Genomic DNA, 16,039 nt, shown 5'->3' on the forward strand with positions numbered 1-16,039 from the left:
TGACAACACAATAATGCATGTGTTTTTCTTTTTAATATATTCATTACAGGTAGATTGATTTGCTACCAAAATATTTGTATTTGGAGGCGCCATGGAGGGTGGGCGACCACCTAGGTTGCATATGCTTAGAAACACTCCTGGATGTAGCCTAATACATGTAGCTGAGATATTACGCTGAATAGAACATTTATAAATATACGCAAATGAAGTCGCAGTTAAGATTAAAATAATAATATTTCTAATAGTCGGTTATGTGTCACACGTGGACAGCCTAGGGGTTCATTGTGTCTGCCCACTGTGACTGAGGGATACAGGAGAGCGCGTAATATTAGAGCACCATGTTAGACTGTAGAGCTCAGAGGTAGAGGCTGCGAAACACAGCTGAACAAATTTGATCTAACTTAATGAACCCCAGTGCTGGTTTAGTTTTCGGTATTTGTCAGTCACATCCACGCAGTTGTATTCCCTAAGGACTCTAATTGTGCTTACTGTCCACATTTTGGTGACGCGCATTTGCGCACAAGCCTATGGAATACAGTTCGGTCACAGATAGATGAGAATATATTTATCGTGGTCAGCTTTGACTTGATTTGATTGCGTTTTATAGTGGCTACGTTTGGTAAACACAATCGCTTGCCATGGAATTATTTCGGGCATTATTTCTGGCGACTTGGATAAGCGGAGTGTGGGGATGCCAGTTGCCCCACGATTGGAGACCGCAGACTGAGGCTTGCCGCGCAGAGCTCGCGGAGATAATAGTTTTCGCTAAGGTGCTCGCGATGCATAAGGACTCGTACAGTGTTTATAACTATCTACCATGGCAGTACGATACGGACCTCTTCTTTTCTGCGGAAATAGAGTTGCAGTGCGACCAGGCGTGGGGAAGCATGCTGGAGGTTCCCGCTGGTTCCAGGTTCAATGTGACCGGATTGGGCTACTTCCCCTGCTACTCGTACAGCGTAACAGAGAACAACTCCTACTACTTTTTCCTTAGGTGAGAAACTGGGACTTTCGGGGTTTATTCTTCAGCAATCAAAATAGCAATGAATAGCCTATATGATGAAAACGACAGTATTTGAACACTAATGCTCTGTTCATAAAAAGTCAAGGGTCACATTGATTGTTGGTCAAAAGAGTGGTCTAAAGAAGCATTTTAAGTTTTAGGAATGTGTGTGGGTAAGTGTGGGTGCAAGCGCATACAGTCATGTGTGTATCTTTACAGTAGGCCTACATATTTCTCAACCCCTTCAACCACTGACTAACAAAGGCAGAGCTGAATATATGCAACTCACCCCTTCCCTCCTCAGACACCTGTCTCCCATCTCAGAAGGCTCAGAGGAGTGAGATGAACAGCCACTGACTGGAGCAAGTGGATTAGGGTCCTATGATATTGGATAACTGCAACAACACCCACCCTGCATAGATTCCTAGATTCACTGCATTGATTACCCAACACCTGTCACAGGCTCTAGTATGCATAGCATACCAGATGGAGAGAAAGACAAGCAACTGAAATCCTTCATTTGATCCCACATCAAGGCCGTATCTGATACCCAACACATCTGTGCTTCTCACTGATATAGTGCCTTACTCTTCCAACTATCAACAACACCGAATGGTCTCATTCACTATTACTCGTAATGTGTGGGACTCCAACCAAAGAGAGGCAATAGGATGAGAAAAGAACACATTCCAGACCATGTCATTATAATAGCTGACTGTTCCCAAGCAGCCCAAGGCTAGATTTCAGACCATCAGAGCTGTGAGTTTACACTCAGTGTGTTGTCACCGCTCCAACAGTGGGACAGACTCTATTGCTTTCCCATCATAGAGACACCCTAACTGAGTTACAGAAAAGATATGAGACTTGTACCAACAGGTTTAAGTGCAGCTGGCACAACAATGCTCCTCATCTTTTCAGCACCTATCATGGAGAAGTGTGCGGCAGATCAAAGGGGGGTCTTTCCAAGGCAGTCCACCTTAAAGTGAAATGTTATGCAACACCCCACGGAGATCCTATTCCAATAACATTCTTATCAATGTGTTTATAAAGACACGCACAATTGTATTAATCTGATGACTGTGCTTGCTTGATGAGTTATTCTGCACACAAGCAGTTTGGGAACAATCGGTTCTCCACAGTTAGATGTAACTGGATTATGTAACCGGTGTCTCCTGTAGAACGGCCTTAGGCAGGGGCCCACTCCTGATCCTGCATCATCATCCTCCGTCTACAAACATGCCAACATTAACCCCAGCTACGGATCCATCATTATAAACAACCTGCCACGGGCCAAGGACAGCCCAATTTAGCTGCTTACAAAGATTAAGATGGTAATTAAGACTCAAATGAAACAGACCGAAACAGTTAAATGTAATGTGATGTTGTTTACGTTCACTCAAGTGAAAGAAGAAAGTTAGTAAACCATTGCCTGGCACTGATGCATGTCATGGCAATTTCCTTTGAGAAACGCAGAGACTGAGGGTGGCTAGATGTTGTCTGGGTGGAAATCATTGTCTTAAGCATTTTAGTCCACGAGTTGTAAAGATCAACTCTACTCGAATCTTTGAACAGAGAACAGTCTCCCGTTCCAGCATGTATTGTTCTTAGAGTTCTGCAACACTGAAGGCTCTTAGGCGCTGAATCAGCAACCAAGTGCTGAAAAGTTTCCATCAGGGTCTCCAGTGGGCTCCCATTTCCTGTAATAGTCCCCCTTAACAACATTGTCTGAAACAGAAACAGCCTCTCCCAATCAATCACGAAAACTGATGCCCAGGACAGGACGAAGGGAAGTTTAACATAGGGGAAAATGCAATGAGGGATTTCCCACAGGACCCAGAATATAGTGTGCTTCAGAGGTCTGCCTGTCTGTGCCACATGCTAGCTAGCACAAAACTCACCACCAGAACGGCTGACTGCTAAGCAAAGTGATGGAAAGGATTATTATTTTGGGTGATTGTATGTGTGTGTAAAGCAGATTGAACCACGGTTATAGCTGTGCTGTTTTACGGTTCATGAATTGGTGAAGACTTCAGAGTTTATCTTTTTGCTTTCGTCTTGGCAGATGTAGTTAAGGGGTCATGGCAGCCATTTGTTTCTCTCAAGGGTGTCTCCACAAGTTCAGTTCATAAATCTCAGTGCAGTGGAGCTGGACAGGGAGCATCACAAGACACAAGACTGTTGGCCCTCTCTGTTAAAGACGGGTTGTTGGTGTGGAGCTGTTTATTCTGAAATTTACAGTAACATATGATATTTATTGGTACATGGAATTGAAATGTCGATGATGACCTTTTTCGTCTCACGGCCTCGTTCAGCATGTGGGAATGTGTAGACTTGGGTATCACTCTGCAGGCTTTTTTAGACCATTTTTATGCCCAGTGTTTGGCTCAGGTATGTTGCAAATCCCAGCGGTTCTCTCCAGTTTACCTCTTTCAATGATTGTTTGGTATGTGGCTGAACCATGAACCAACCAGCCAGCTGGTTCCATTTTGGCAGGGGCAAATCTCACCAGTCAAACCATCATGAAAAATCCAACGAAATAGAAGAAAGGCTGCATGGAAACATTAATTAAAGCAATATGCTCTTGACCAAACAAGGTTACAACGGGAGACAACCAAAGGGGTTTTCTAGAGCAGGGGTGACAGAGTTTGGAGAATTTGACTTGAGACATGGAAAGGGGTCTGAGAGTGTGGTGTAATCTCTCTAGAGACCATTCAATTTTACAAACACCGAATAATCCCTAACTACAATCTTACAGATAGTAGGCGGCTTGTGTAATACCATAGTACACAGCTTCATTTATGAGCTAAGTTTAGTGACTTCATGGTCGACTGGTACAGAGACAACACACAGACTTTGGGCTAGGCAGGACAGCACAGAGGCAAATGATCCTGAGTGTGCAGCTCAAGTGGTTCAGACACAATTATGTGTCTGCTAAGTGAAATGGAATTTGTGGGAGCTGGGAAAGAATTAAAACCAGTGGAAACAGGCAATTAAGCCATGGTTACTAGCACATGTTGATGTTATTATGTCATCTGGAAGTATTTGATTGGTTTATATGTTGGGCTTTAGTGCAGCAGGGACTAATTGTCTCATGCTTTGGCAATATATCCATCAGGTTGCATGGGAAGACACAGATATAGCACAGTTTCTAGTATGCAGCACAATAAAATGGCAGAAACAATGAAAATGAATGATCCATATTAATAAACTTAGCACACCAACCATACAAGCATGCATTGTACACACAATACACTCACACCGGATTCTTTGTGGGTTCGTGTGAGCGTGTTATGGCCTGCGAGTTAGATGCATGTGAAGCCATTTGGCTCAAATTAGGCACAGTTAAACATGAGAGGGTGTTCATCCTTTGAATCCTCTGTCTCTGTCCCCAGTGTTGACCCCCTTGTGTATCTGCTTATACAAGAGCTGCTGTAGTCCATCAACAGTATCCTTGACCCTCTGCTGTTTGGGGTCAGACAAAACATGGCAATATATGCACAAACACACGCACCAGATACATGCTGACACAGTCTTACAAGCAAACTTCTCACCCTAACGTGTAAACATATAGCCTACATGTGCACTATGTTGCCATCATCAGTTTTGATGGCCATTGAACTAATAATCAAGCTTTTGATGTCTCTGAAGGGAGACACAGTGGAGACCAGATGCACATACTGTTGGATTGTGAATAACAGCATAGAATAAAAAAACAAAATCTATTTGTACGTCAGATAAACACGCAGTTTCTTCTAGTTTTCTCAAATTCTTTCCTTTACAATGATGTCACTCAAGTTAGAGAATAATGGGTTTGGTTCCCATTCTCATGTTTTTAGGAAACAATCAAATGGAACATCTTTGTTTTCCTTCCTTAAATCACTTTCATTGGGTCTGATGATTGACTTTAAAGTTTAAAGTCCGTATTCGCTGCTATTTAGCAAGGCAAACATGAATGTGAGTAAAAAGTGTAATTTTCCTCAAGCTGGCTTTGGAGGCTAGCCAAAACTAACATTGTAGAAATTAGGGATGTTTTTACAAAAGTTTTAGACAGTGTGTTGTTTTTTGTCTTCTTCTTGCCCCAGTTTAAAGGCAGGAGATGCAGACCTATTATGTGCCTGAGGACAGATACGGTCTTGTAATAATAATGTGTGAATATACACTTCTCTCACTTTCTCTATTATGCTTTTTTTCTTCTTTCAAGTGTCAGTAACTGCCATCTTCTTTAATACCCTATTATTTTTCTCCAGGATGGATGAGAACTACAGTATCATCCCCCATGGCGTGAACTTCCAGGACCCCATCTTTCCTGACACTCCGGAGAACAACCGCATGTTTGCCAGCCTCTTTCAGTTCTCCAACTGCACGGCTGGCACCCAGGTCCACACATACACCCCAGAGTGGGAGGCCCAGGAAGACAGCCGGGTGAGCTCTCAGAACCATCCCAAGTCAATCCCTCTTGAGAAAGACAACACGGTGCAGAGAACAGAAGGGGAAGCAAGGGGGAGTCAGGTGGCTGAGCGATTAGGTAGTCGGGCTAGTAATCTGAAGGTTACCGGTTCGATTCCTGGCTGTGCAAAATGATGTTGTGTCCTTGGGCAAGGCACTTCACCCTACTTGCCTCGGGAGGAATGTCCCTGTACTTACTGTAAGTCGCTCTGGATAAGAGCGTCTGCTAAATGACTAAATGTAAGTGTTATAGGATGTTTATAGGATGTTGTATACTGTACAACTGAAGGAGAAGCTTGTAGTGTTTACGTTTTAAGACTATCTAAAAGTAGTTCAAGTGGTTTGGATCAAATACAAATGGGAGACGCTTGTAGAATTTAAGTTTTAAGACAATATCTGAAAGTAGTTCAAGTGGTTTGGATTAAATACACATGGGTGATTCCAAATATGTACCAAAAACAATTATAATATTTCTTTAACTAAAAAATCTTCCCCACTGTGCATTTCTTCTTAACCGCAACACAGTTCATCTGTGAGTCTCTGTGTCAGTGTGCGCTAGTGGTGTTGTCTCAAAGTTCTGCCCAGTCCCTTTATATAAGAAACATATTTTCCATTGCCATGTTTCTGTGCTATTTCATAGAACTGGGGACTTGCTTCGGTGTTCTCTGTTTTCAATCATGTGCTGACGACACAAAAAAGCTGTCTCCCAGTCTAATTGAAGGAAAAAGAACAAGTTTATGTTTCAAGGTCTAATGACCAGCTCCAAACTCAGATCTGTAATCAAGACGTGAAGCCAAGTCAATGAAGTCATTTCTTTGCTATGATTATACTCTTATTAAGTAATAACAGCAAACAATGATTGGGCCCACTGGCTGGACATGGCACAAAGCAGCCATGTGCTGTCATCACGCACACAGACCAGAATGACTGAAGAGTGACAGACTTTAGTCTTGACATGTGAAACACATGAAATTACTCCTCGCGTACCCTAAAAATGACTGCAGTTGGTTTGCTTGGTTAATGTAGAGTTGCTCTGATGCCCAGGGGGATTCAGTCAACTGAGACACCCATCTGTTTCCTCTCAAGAAGTTTCAATGCATCCTTCTTCTCATTTGGGAAAATGTCACCCTGAGGCTGGGAATCATAGCTTCGTAAAATTGCCATGTTTCGTCACTGTTAATCTGGAGCTGGGACTATACAGGAATTACAAGGAGCATGCCTTGGCTGTGTCTTCCACCATGTTGGCTTGGCATTACTGGCATTATTATTTTATAATTATTTGGTCATTTTGCAAATGGGATTCTGTATCGCTTTCTGTATCGCTTTTCTTTTGTGCTAAAACTAACCGATGGGACATTCCATCACAGATAGGTGTATACTGCATCTGCAAGTAGCGAGTACGACCTATCTAAAGATTCAGACATTTTCAAGGGTAGTTAACCAGGTATGTGTCCACAATGGTGTTTGTTGTGTAGAGCCATGAAATCCACCAAAACAATGTCAGTCAGACAAAGGGTTAGACTAAGCTTCAACTGAGGGTAGCTTTGGTCTATGTGAAATACATACCCTGTCAAAACACAGGTTCATTTGAACTCAATCTCTGCTTAGGTTACTTGGAATTCACTGTCTAGCATTACCTTCCTGACCTCTGCAGTCTTTGTAGCACAACTCAGTCCCTTCGGTTGACAGACTGATGTACTAACCAGCGATGGAATACAGCACTTGCAGCAGCCAGCACATTTGCCACTTTTCCTTAGTACAGTACATACAGTGCTACAGTACATACGGTAGTGCTATCCCATTACAGTGGATGTACTTCACTTCTTATTACCCGTCCATGTGGAAGTATTAGGATCTGAGGGCAAACCCCATGCTTTAGGAGAGATATAGGTTCAGTCTCATCTGTTGTCAATTTAGAATGGAGTTCTCCTTCTCATGACTTCTCAAGCCTTTCGTTACTGTGTACCACAGTATCCTGTGTTATGTCTGTTCATGCTGTAAGGACTTGCTTTAACTCATGCAATTGTTTTAGTGCTGCAAGTTGGTTTGGAAAGCCACACTCGCCCACAGAGTTACCTGGGACCCACTTTGCTTCTGTTCTTAGATCAGGTCTAGGCACAGGCTGCTGTCTAGAAATTGTTTATCAGATACTTAATTTTTCCATGTCCTTAGTTTCCTCCTTTGCGTGAAAAACAATCCTAACAGAAGTTTATTTCTAAATTAATGTTTTTTTCCCCTCTTCGCTTCTCTTTATTCTTCAGACCACAGGCAAGCTTGCCACTAGAGAAAAAAAATAATCTATCCACTTGCGGCTTGCTCAGCCTTAAGCATTGGAATATAGTGAGAGACATATGAGACATACTTCAGCATTGCTGGTCTGGCCATGGAACATCACATTCCAGAAGCCATTAGACCAAGCTTTTGGATGTGTGGTTCCATGGAATGAAAAATCCTGTAGGATAATTCTGTAAAATGTCTTTAGAAATGTATAAATCAGACTGCCAGAATGGTTTCACACCAAAGACAAGTGTGCTAGTTAGTTTTCTGGTACTATTACTGTTAACCTTACAGTGCTGTGATTACCCATTCAATGGACACATCTGTGCAGGCTACTGTACTTTCTTATTAAGATACCATATTATGGCGGTAGATATGGTTTCATTGGCACCCCAAATAATTGATAGCTAATCAAAATAAAAAATAATGATTTCAAATTTTTGACGAATGGAATGTTAGAATCGATGGAACGATGTACACCAGGCCGGTTACTGTATTAATACTGTATACATTGAAATTTACATTTCCCACTTATAATTGTTCTCACTTCCTGTGAATTCACATACTACTTCCTGTCTTCTCCTTTCAGCTGCTGTGTTCGACTGTGCAGAAGGCCTTGTTTGAGGAGGAAGAGCGAGTGAAGACTCTGTCCCAAAAAGTGCGTTTCCTGGAGAAGGCCAACAACCACCTGCGGGACAAGGTGAAGAACATGAAGCGTCTACTGCGCCTGGCCAAACGGGAGACCAAAGACCAGGAGACCCTCAGCCTCAAGCAGCTCCACGACCCCCAGCCTCCACAGCCTCCACAGCCACACCCTCACCAGGACACCACCCAGGACCAGAAGAGACCCACCCTCAAAAAGACCCTGACCAAAAAGTTAAAGTGATTCAAAACAGGCCGTTTAAAATTACTTCCTTACCCACCACTGAAAACACACTTCAAACACAAACATGTTGTGTGAGATGACTGTCAGAGTGAAACACTTGTAAGTGATGATTGTCGTTGTTTTATTGTCAGAAGTGCAAGAACGTGATTAAGTTGTTTTTCACATATTTCAGTGTCAGAATCCTACACATAAACCTTTAGCATTACATAAGAAATGTTTGGTATTGTGAATTATGCATTGATTGTCATTTTGTCCTGACTTTACTCTCTCATCATATATCCTCTCATAATTAACCAGTAATGTGGCAGATAAGCATAAACATCACAGACGCAATTTTCCGTTCTGTCTCTACCACAGAAGAAGAAGCACGATCATGCCATGAAAATGTTGGTTTGGATCAAATCGTATTTCCAACCACAAATTCAGACAACGTTCATGCCTCATTCAAACACACCAATCACTAAAATGCTTCCTTTGGATCATGGCATGTACTTTCAATCCATCATTTCATGCTCTTCCCATAAACTCCAACTTTCACTGCCCTGTCAAACTACCCCATCTTATTTCCTACCCGCTCTACTTTGTCTGTCCTCCTACACCACTCTGTCTCTTTTCCTCTCACACAACACTTGCAGTAAATGTTAGCCATCAACAATCTCAACAAGGTATTGTGTTGAGGTTTGCCAGCGGGCCATTCTCTCACCCTGTAATTTGAACACACCTCTCAATCCCAAAACAAGCAGGAGCAAAAGACTTTTCCATTCTGCTGGCAGGGGTTTCCCAGCTAACATTAGAGGCCAGTCTTAAGCCAGGTGATGCTGCCATGATGCAACACGTTGTTGGGTATCAGAGGGAAAGCCAAGGCAGGAATAAGCTCTGATGCCCTCAAGGCAGTGCTGTCGGTGCCAGGCCAAGGACCTCACACCACACTGCCAGTGTGACCATCAAACCGATTGCATGGATTACCTTTTTATACTAAGAAGTACACATTTGTTTTTCATATTCCAGTATTTTACAAGGGTTTTTTATTAAGTTTTACTGAGTGAAAATTTTGTTTTTATTTGAAACAGGGTGCTGAGCACTCAGTATGTACAGCCACAACCCAATGAGACGTGAGGTGGTGCAATGAAATGTTTCTCTGTGTCAGGACTGAGAGGAGTCCCTCGTTTCCTTTTAGAGTTGTGTTTGTCTTACATGTTTATTATGTTGTCTTTAAAAAACAAATGTCTGGTTTATTTAACCAAGCATATTCACATATGATTAATAATGAAAAATAAACTAGTTGTCTGTTTTGTATTTGACATTAACAAGAAAGAAATTGCATGATAGTTTAGTAAATGGCATTGTTCAAAAAACATATTTATATATTTCACATTAAGGTCACAAGATCAAGTATCCTCTCCACATGTATTCAATTTAAAGAATCTGCACACTTGCGTGTTTGTCCATCTTTGGACCTGTTTTAAAGTATGGGAACTATGATTCCTCATCGGGTGAGCCCAACCATCTCTGCTCTCTTACACTGAGGTTTGAAACAACACAAATATAGAAAAAGAAAATGAGATAAATCCACAGATTATCACCTTCTAAAGCCAAATAGGTACCAGAGACAGAGTTGATAAACAGCCATGATGCCAGAGTCAGCCAGGGAGATGTCAGCATACATATCAGGTGGAGTTACTTCCGCATTAAACTGAACTTTTAAAAAAGTGTCCCGCTTTGCTCTGTTTCTACAACTTGGAAGGATTTGTGTGCAAAACCATGAGGACCTTTAGAAAAATAATCCACTAAACAAACAGTTAGTATGTTGTGGTTTGGCCAATCATGTTTCATAGGTATAAATCAGACTTATTCTGTGTTTAGAACCTGATATACACTGTAGCACCTACGGTTTCACATAAGCTGTACATTTGGCACCTTACTAATATGGACTCTTCTTCTGGTATATTACAAACTGTTGCATGAAGCCAAATGTCAAAGGAACCAGAAAGAAGATTTAGTGTGATATAAAAAGCTAATAAATCATGGATTTATATGCATCAAAGTACAAAGCAAATTATAACTAGTCTGACAAAATGTTGACTTCTTCCTCAGGCTTTTGTTCAGAGTTGGAGCAAAGGACCATTTCAAATGTGAAATACTATTGGCAGACTGTCGTCTATAAAATTTTCAACACAATTTCCAGTACAGTGCTCAAGCAATCTCCTCCATATGGTGCTGTGTTTCATAAAATAGAAGGAATGAGAGCGGAAAAGAGGGGAAGTGTAGGGGAAAGGCAAACTCCAAGAAAACGACCACCTTTCAAACACATTTTACAGTTTGTAATCCTCTTCCAGTTGTGAAAATGGAAAGCGATCCCAAAGACATTACGAGTTAGGGTAAGTGTCAAGGACATTTATGACCTCCGGTTCTGTGTGTGAGCCACCAGTGAGCCTTGGTTGACCTCGAAAATAGAAAAGAAACAGTTACAGAATATCATTCTCTTCATTCCTCCTCCTCTCCTCCTCTAGTTCCCCTCCTCTTCTCTTTCTGAGAGCACTACATCAGGCTGCTTGGCCTGCAGGAATCTGTCATAGTCCTGTGGATACAGGCCAAAGATGATATACACACGCTGCCTGCTTAACACAAAACCTGCTTACTCTCTCAAGCTGCATAACAGATGTTGGACAATATGGCAGCATAGCGGTGGTCCTCCCCCTGCAGATTGAGGCTAATTATAGAAGCAGTTTATTTGTCTTACTTTTTTTGGGACACTTGTTTTTGAGTTTCACTGTGAAAAACTAAACTGAGTTGAGTTTAACTGTTGATGAATCTCAGTTTATGCGATAATAAACAATAGTTTACGTGAATACACAACTGTCAGACATACCTTGGATAGCAAACTCAAAGTAAATACAATCCATAGACTCTTGTATATGTAAGGGGTTCATTACTGTACCCCCACCGTCATGCCAGGTAATGTATATTTTTCAATCTGTCCATCTCTGTTTCTTCCTCTTTCTCCACACCATGTGTGAAGCCGTTACTCTGGGTGAGATGGGCACAGCATCTGAACCCTAGACGTGGACAATGGGTTTGCTGAGGGGTATCCATACACTTGTCAATGTCAGTCAGTCAATATTTCCAGTGAGTTAGCGCAGTAGTTCACTTTACCTGTGAGACACCATTTGGGAATGAATGCTATCTGGTATGGAGTCCATCTGCTCCTGCTTCTTACTCAGAAAGAGAGCCAATGCTTCCTTTTAAGCACAGGGATCTGAGCTCCTGTATGTTTTTAATTACTCATTCTCCACTGGCAAGCATATGAGAGCAGCTGGGACTACTTTAACGCGGAGGGTTACATGATGAATGTACTGTTTCATAGGGTAACGCTTGGATTTGTGATAGATCCGTTCCAGGAGATCTTATATAAATAGTCTTGGCAGTATTTCATTTTGGACAGAGTTGTATGGCAATAAAATATCACTGTTTTGAATCAGATGTACTTGATGTAATGCAACACTTTGACATGCTCAGCCCAGAGCTGAAGTCAATGGTTTTCTCCTTTTTCCCCTCTATGCTTGGCTAGCCGTGCTCTAGTGGGGAGTGAGGGATTTCGATCACTACCTGTGTACGTCTGGCTCAATAACGGAGCAGGGAGGTGTGTCTTTTTCCTCAGAGACTTGCTGTTCTGCTTAACGTTTACAGGAGACTGTAGATGTAAAGATGATTGCTATACCATACACTGTCCTCTCCCACAAGGACGAAGAAAACAACCAAAACCCCCAAATCATGTGAGATGAGAAGCACATGCTGGTTCTGTGGACTCACTGTCATGCATGCTCTCCGTCACCTCTGACTTGCCACCATGCACAGAATTAGTCTCCATTCCATACACACACACATACATTTCTAAACTGCATCATTCTTTTACAGGTGCACCAAACACACGCAAATGGGCTGGTGTGATATGCCATTAAAACCACCTGCACAAACCAGTGTACAGATGTCAAACGGACAATTGCTCAACACAGCAAGTGCCGGTCAGCTGAGTTCAGTCCAGCAGAGGAAGGTGACTCAATGTTTTCTCAAGGCTCATCCATTCCCTTTTATCTGTCTCGGAGGGATGTTTGTGAAGGGATTGTGTAGCTTTTTACAACTGACAGGGTCTGTATCAGGCATATCTAGAATTTCAGTTGGGGTTGCTGTAAAGAGTTAGCATGCATGATAAGCTAAAGGGCAGATGGGGTGCTACAATTCATTAATGGCAAAGGAAGGCAAGAGAAAGTGTGCTGAAGCCAAGTGGGGTGTTTATAGAACGATGAGGGGAGTGTGCAATATTTTCATTGGTTCTGACATCAAGCTGAACAAACAGATGGATGAATAGACATTTTCAGCAGCCAAAGAAATAAAACTGAATTATTTGTGTACTTTTATATTATGTTCTAAAGTCAGCAATGTTTTATACCACTGGTACCTTGTCTGTTGGGTTCAAATTGGAAAGTATGGATGGAGCTCTCCACTCTGCAGACTTTTTTCCAGTTCTTTTTGTGTGTCTGTTGATAGAACAGTGAAAGAATAAGAAGATGTTCTGAATGTGTCAGGCCGAATATGTATGTGTGACTATTGCCACACAGTCACATCCTTTGTTATGTTTCTGTATGATTTGAGCTCCTCAGATAGTATAATCATTGCAGTTCCAATGAAAGCTTCATTGGCCATAATGATACAAACATGGAGCAGCAGGCAATTCTAAGCTAAGCGCAACACAGTTTGTTAATGATAGAGCTAATGAAGGAAGGATCTGGTGCCAAGCCACAGGAATGCTGTGTCAGCTCCCAGATGGAGGAGAGGCTGGTGTTCTGTCGGCTATACATGTGACTGCTCCACAATCAGAGGGTTGTTGGTTTCCATCCCTCCATGTTTGAAAAGGTTGTTAAACTCCCGTTTTGGTGGGTTAGAGTTGGGGTTTAGTGGTTCTCCTTTTAGTTTGTTTTTGTTTGTTTCGTTTTATTACTTGTGGAATGTTGTATTGGGGAGTGTCTGTGTGTGTGAGTGTGTGTGTGTGTGTGTGTAATATAGTGAGTGTCAGATAAAACAAGATAAAGAGAGAAAGAAAGGGGGAGAGAGAAAGAATGAGAAAGAGTAAACTCTAACATTTGTTGTTATTCTCCCAGAATGTCTGTGTTTTTATGAGACCTGAACGCCACATAAATTGTCTGCACAGGACAGTTGGCACCAAAAGCAGGATTGAGCTATCTCTCCCCATCCCAGATGGTAAACCATGAGCACGTCACACAGACATGCATACACCAGAAGCCAAACGTTGGTCTGTCTGTCTTGGTTGCCTTTGTCAAGGCTGATCAGTTTGGTTATGGGAAACTCTCCCTCTCCTATTTTATATTTAGTTACATTCAAGACAGTAAGCAGGCGCTGTTATACAAAGTGACCCATGCTGAGCACATTTAAATGAAAGTGAACTGATCCCAGTGATTGTCAGTACAGCTTTTTATAAGTACACTTGACATTTGTAGGCATAGAGCTATGTTGACACATCTATTTTTGATATCTGATATGCATATGTATATAAAGTAGATACGTAGATGTATGTGACTTTTTGTGTGTGTGCTGTTCTGCTTTTAGTTCAGTGAATGAGGAAATGCCTGCCCTGTCTGTGTACATAATGCCCTCACTAACTCAGACAACCTGTGGGCCAGGAAATCCACACTCTCTGCCAGCCTTTTTTATCCATTGTCCAAATGGAACCATTCAAAGAAAAGGTCGAATTTTAAAAAGGGCTAGACTACTGGTGTGGAAAAAACACATTCATAATTTTCTCTTCATTTTTCCATCTTTTCAATCTTTCTTTACTAGTCTTTTTGCTCACAGACATTTGGCTACACTGGTCTGTAATAATTTCCAGCAGTCGTTAAAGGCAAGGTTATCTAATGTGTTGGCAATGCAAAGAGCTACATGTTATGAGCCTGGCCAACATGAGATCGATTCTGATGGAACACAGAGTGGAGAGGGAATTCGTTTTCAACTCTTTCTCTCTGGATTTATTTTGGATCCCACTTCTGATGTCTGGGAGCATTGAGGCCAAACATTTTCTTGGGAAGAAAAGCGAAACAGAGACAAATTCATTAATGAGCAACATTTTCCATTGGGGAGCAGGCTGTTTCCCTGGTTTCTTTGGTTCCTCTGGGATCCTGGTGTTTCATGTTTCTAGACGAGGAATCCCAGGCTCCAGCAGCAGATTGGAATCTGCTGGATCTTGGAGGAGCCTCGGTCTTCCATTCAGCTGGAACAGCATGGTTGTCATGCTCTAGTGATGTAGCTCCAGTGATACAGAATGCTTTCCATGAAATAAAAGGCCGTTAAAAACGGTTTGAATTCTGTTGAAGGGGGTGTTTCCTTTCTTTACCCTGCTGTGACATCAGCAGCTGAGAGTCCTTTCAACAAAAATAGGTTTCTGGTTAGTTGTTTTCCTGGGAAAATGCTTCACATGCAAATTAATGTTGTGGTGAACTTCAGGCAAATATCTCACAAATTCTTCCGGCAACTCTCCGATTAACAATGGTGAGTAAAAGCAAAGGTTCCCAAAAGTTGCCACAGATTTACCATTGTTGCAGAAGCTGAAGAGTTTAAATGGGGAGAGGGGTGGGGGCGGTCAACCTCAGGTCTACTGGATGCTGCCACCCCCACCAGCACCACTGTGTAGCCAGCTGAGTAAAAACACCTGAGTTTCATGTTCCACTGGGAACACACAGACTAGACAAACACTTCGAGGTGAGGTCATGATGCGAAGTGACTACAGGGTGACGAGTCTCTAACCTGGTGACTGCTGCTTTATTTGACACCTCAATCTAAATATGACATATTTATGTGAGTGAGAGCGGTCTGTGAGGTCATGACTTTACAAACATGGCCTCCATGCCCATTAAACAGGCAATGGGTGGAGCCAAAGACTCTAATTGAAAAAGAGAAATTGAGAGACGTTATTGAAAGCTCCTAATCCGTGCAGTATAATACCAGTTCAGGTCTGGTTGGCACACACAGTCCACATGTGTTGATGGATACAGAGACCCGTTGCTCCCAACAATGACAGGCACATACAATAACATCCTGATGACAGCCATGTGTGTGTGTGTGTGTGTTCATTTCTCCTAACTCCTTACTTTGACATTAAGATTGAGATAGATAACCTTGAGTGCAGTAGCCTTCTGAAACCGCTCAGTAGTGGTTCTCTGGCTTCCCAACAACACCAGGAATGAGCCCAGACTCACTTCCACTGTCACGCGCCTCATTCAGCTCACCACTTCCAATCTACATATTGCCCTTTTCCTCACTTTGTTCTTCATTGTCTCTTTAGCCTTTCTGTCCTGTGCTCCAGGCAATACAACTGTTTCTACTATGTCTGTTCCATATTGAGGGAGACCAGACAATGT

General features: G+C 42.1%; 1 protein-coding gene across 1 annotated transcript; it reads left to right on the forward strand.

Moving 5' to 3' along the window:
- Window positions 1-327: 327 nt before the first annotated feature.
- Window positions 328-9,899, forward strand: ccdc3b (coiled-coil domain containing 3b). Its single transcript, XM_062470069.1, has 3 exons — window positions 328-994; window positions 5,251-5,425; window positions 8,316-9,899. Exons 1-3 carry the CDS (start codon window positions 639-641, stop codon window positions 8,610-8,612), a joined length of 828 nt encoding a protein of 275 aa, XP_062326053.1. The 5' UTR covers window positions 328-638; the 3' UTR covers window positions 8,613-9,899.
- The last annotated feature ends 6,140 nt before the right edge of the window (window positions 9,900-16,039 follow it).

This window comes from Osmerus eperlanus, chromosome 1 (assembly GCF_963692335.1).
Source record: "Osmerus eperlanus chromosome 1, fOsmEpe2.1, whole genome shotgun sequence".
NCBI lineage: Eukaryota > Metazoa > Chordata > Actinopteri > Osmeriformes > Osmeridae > Osmerus > Osmerus eperlanus.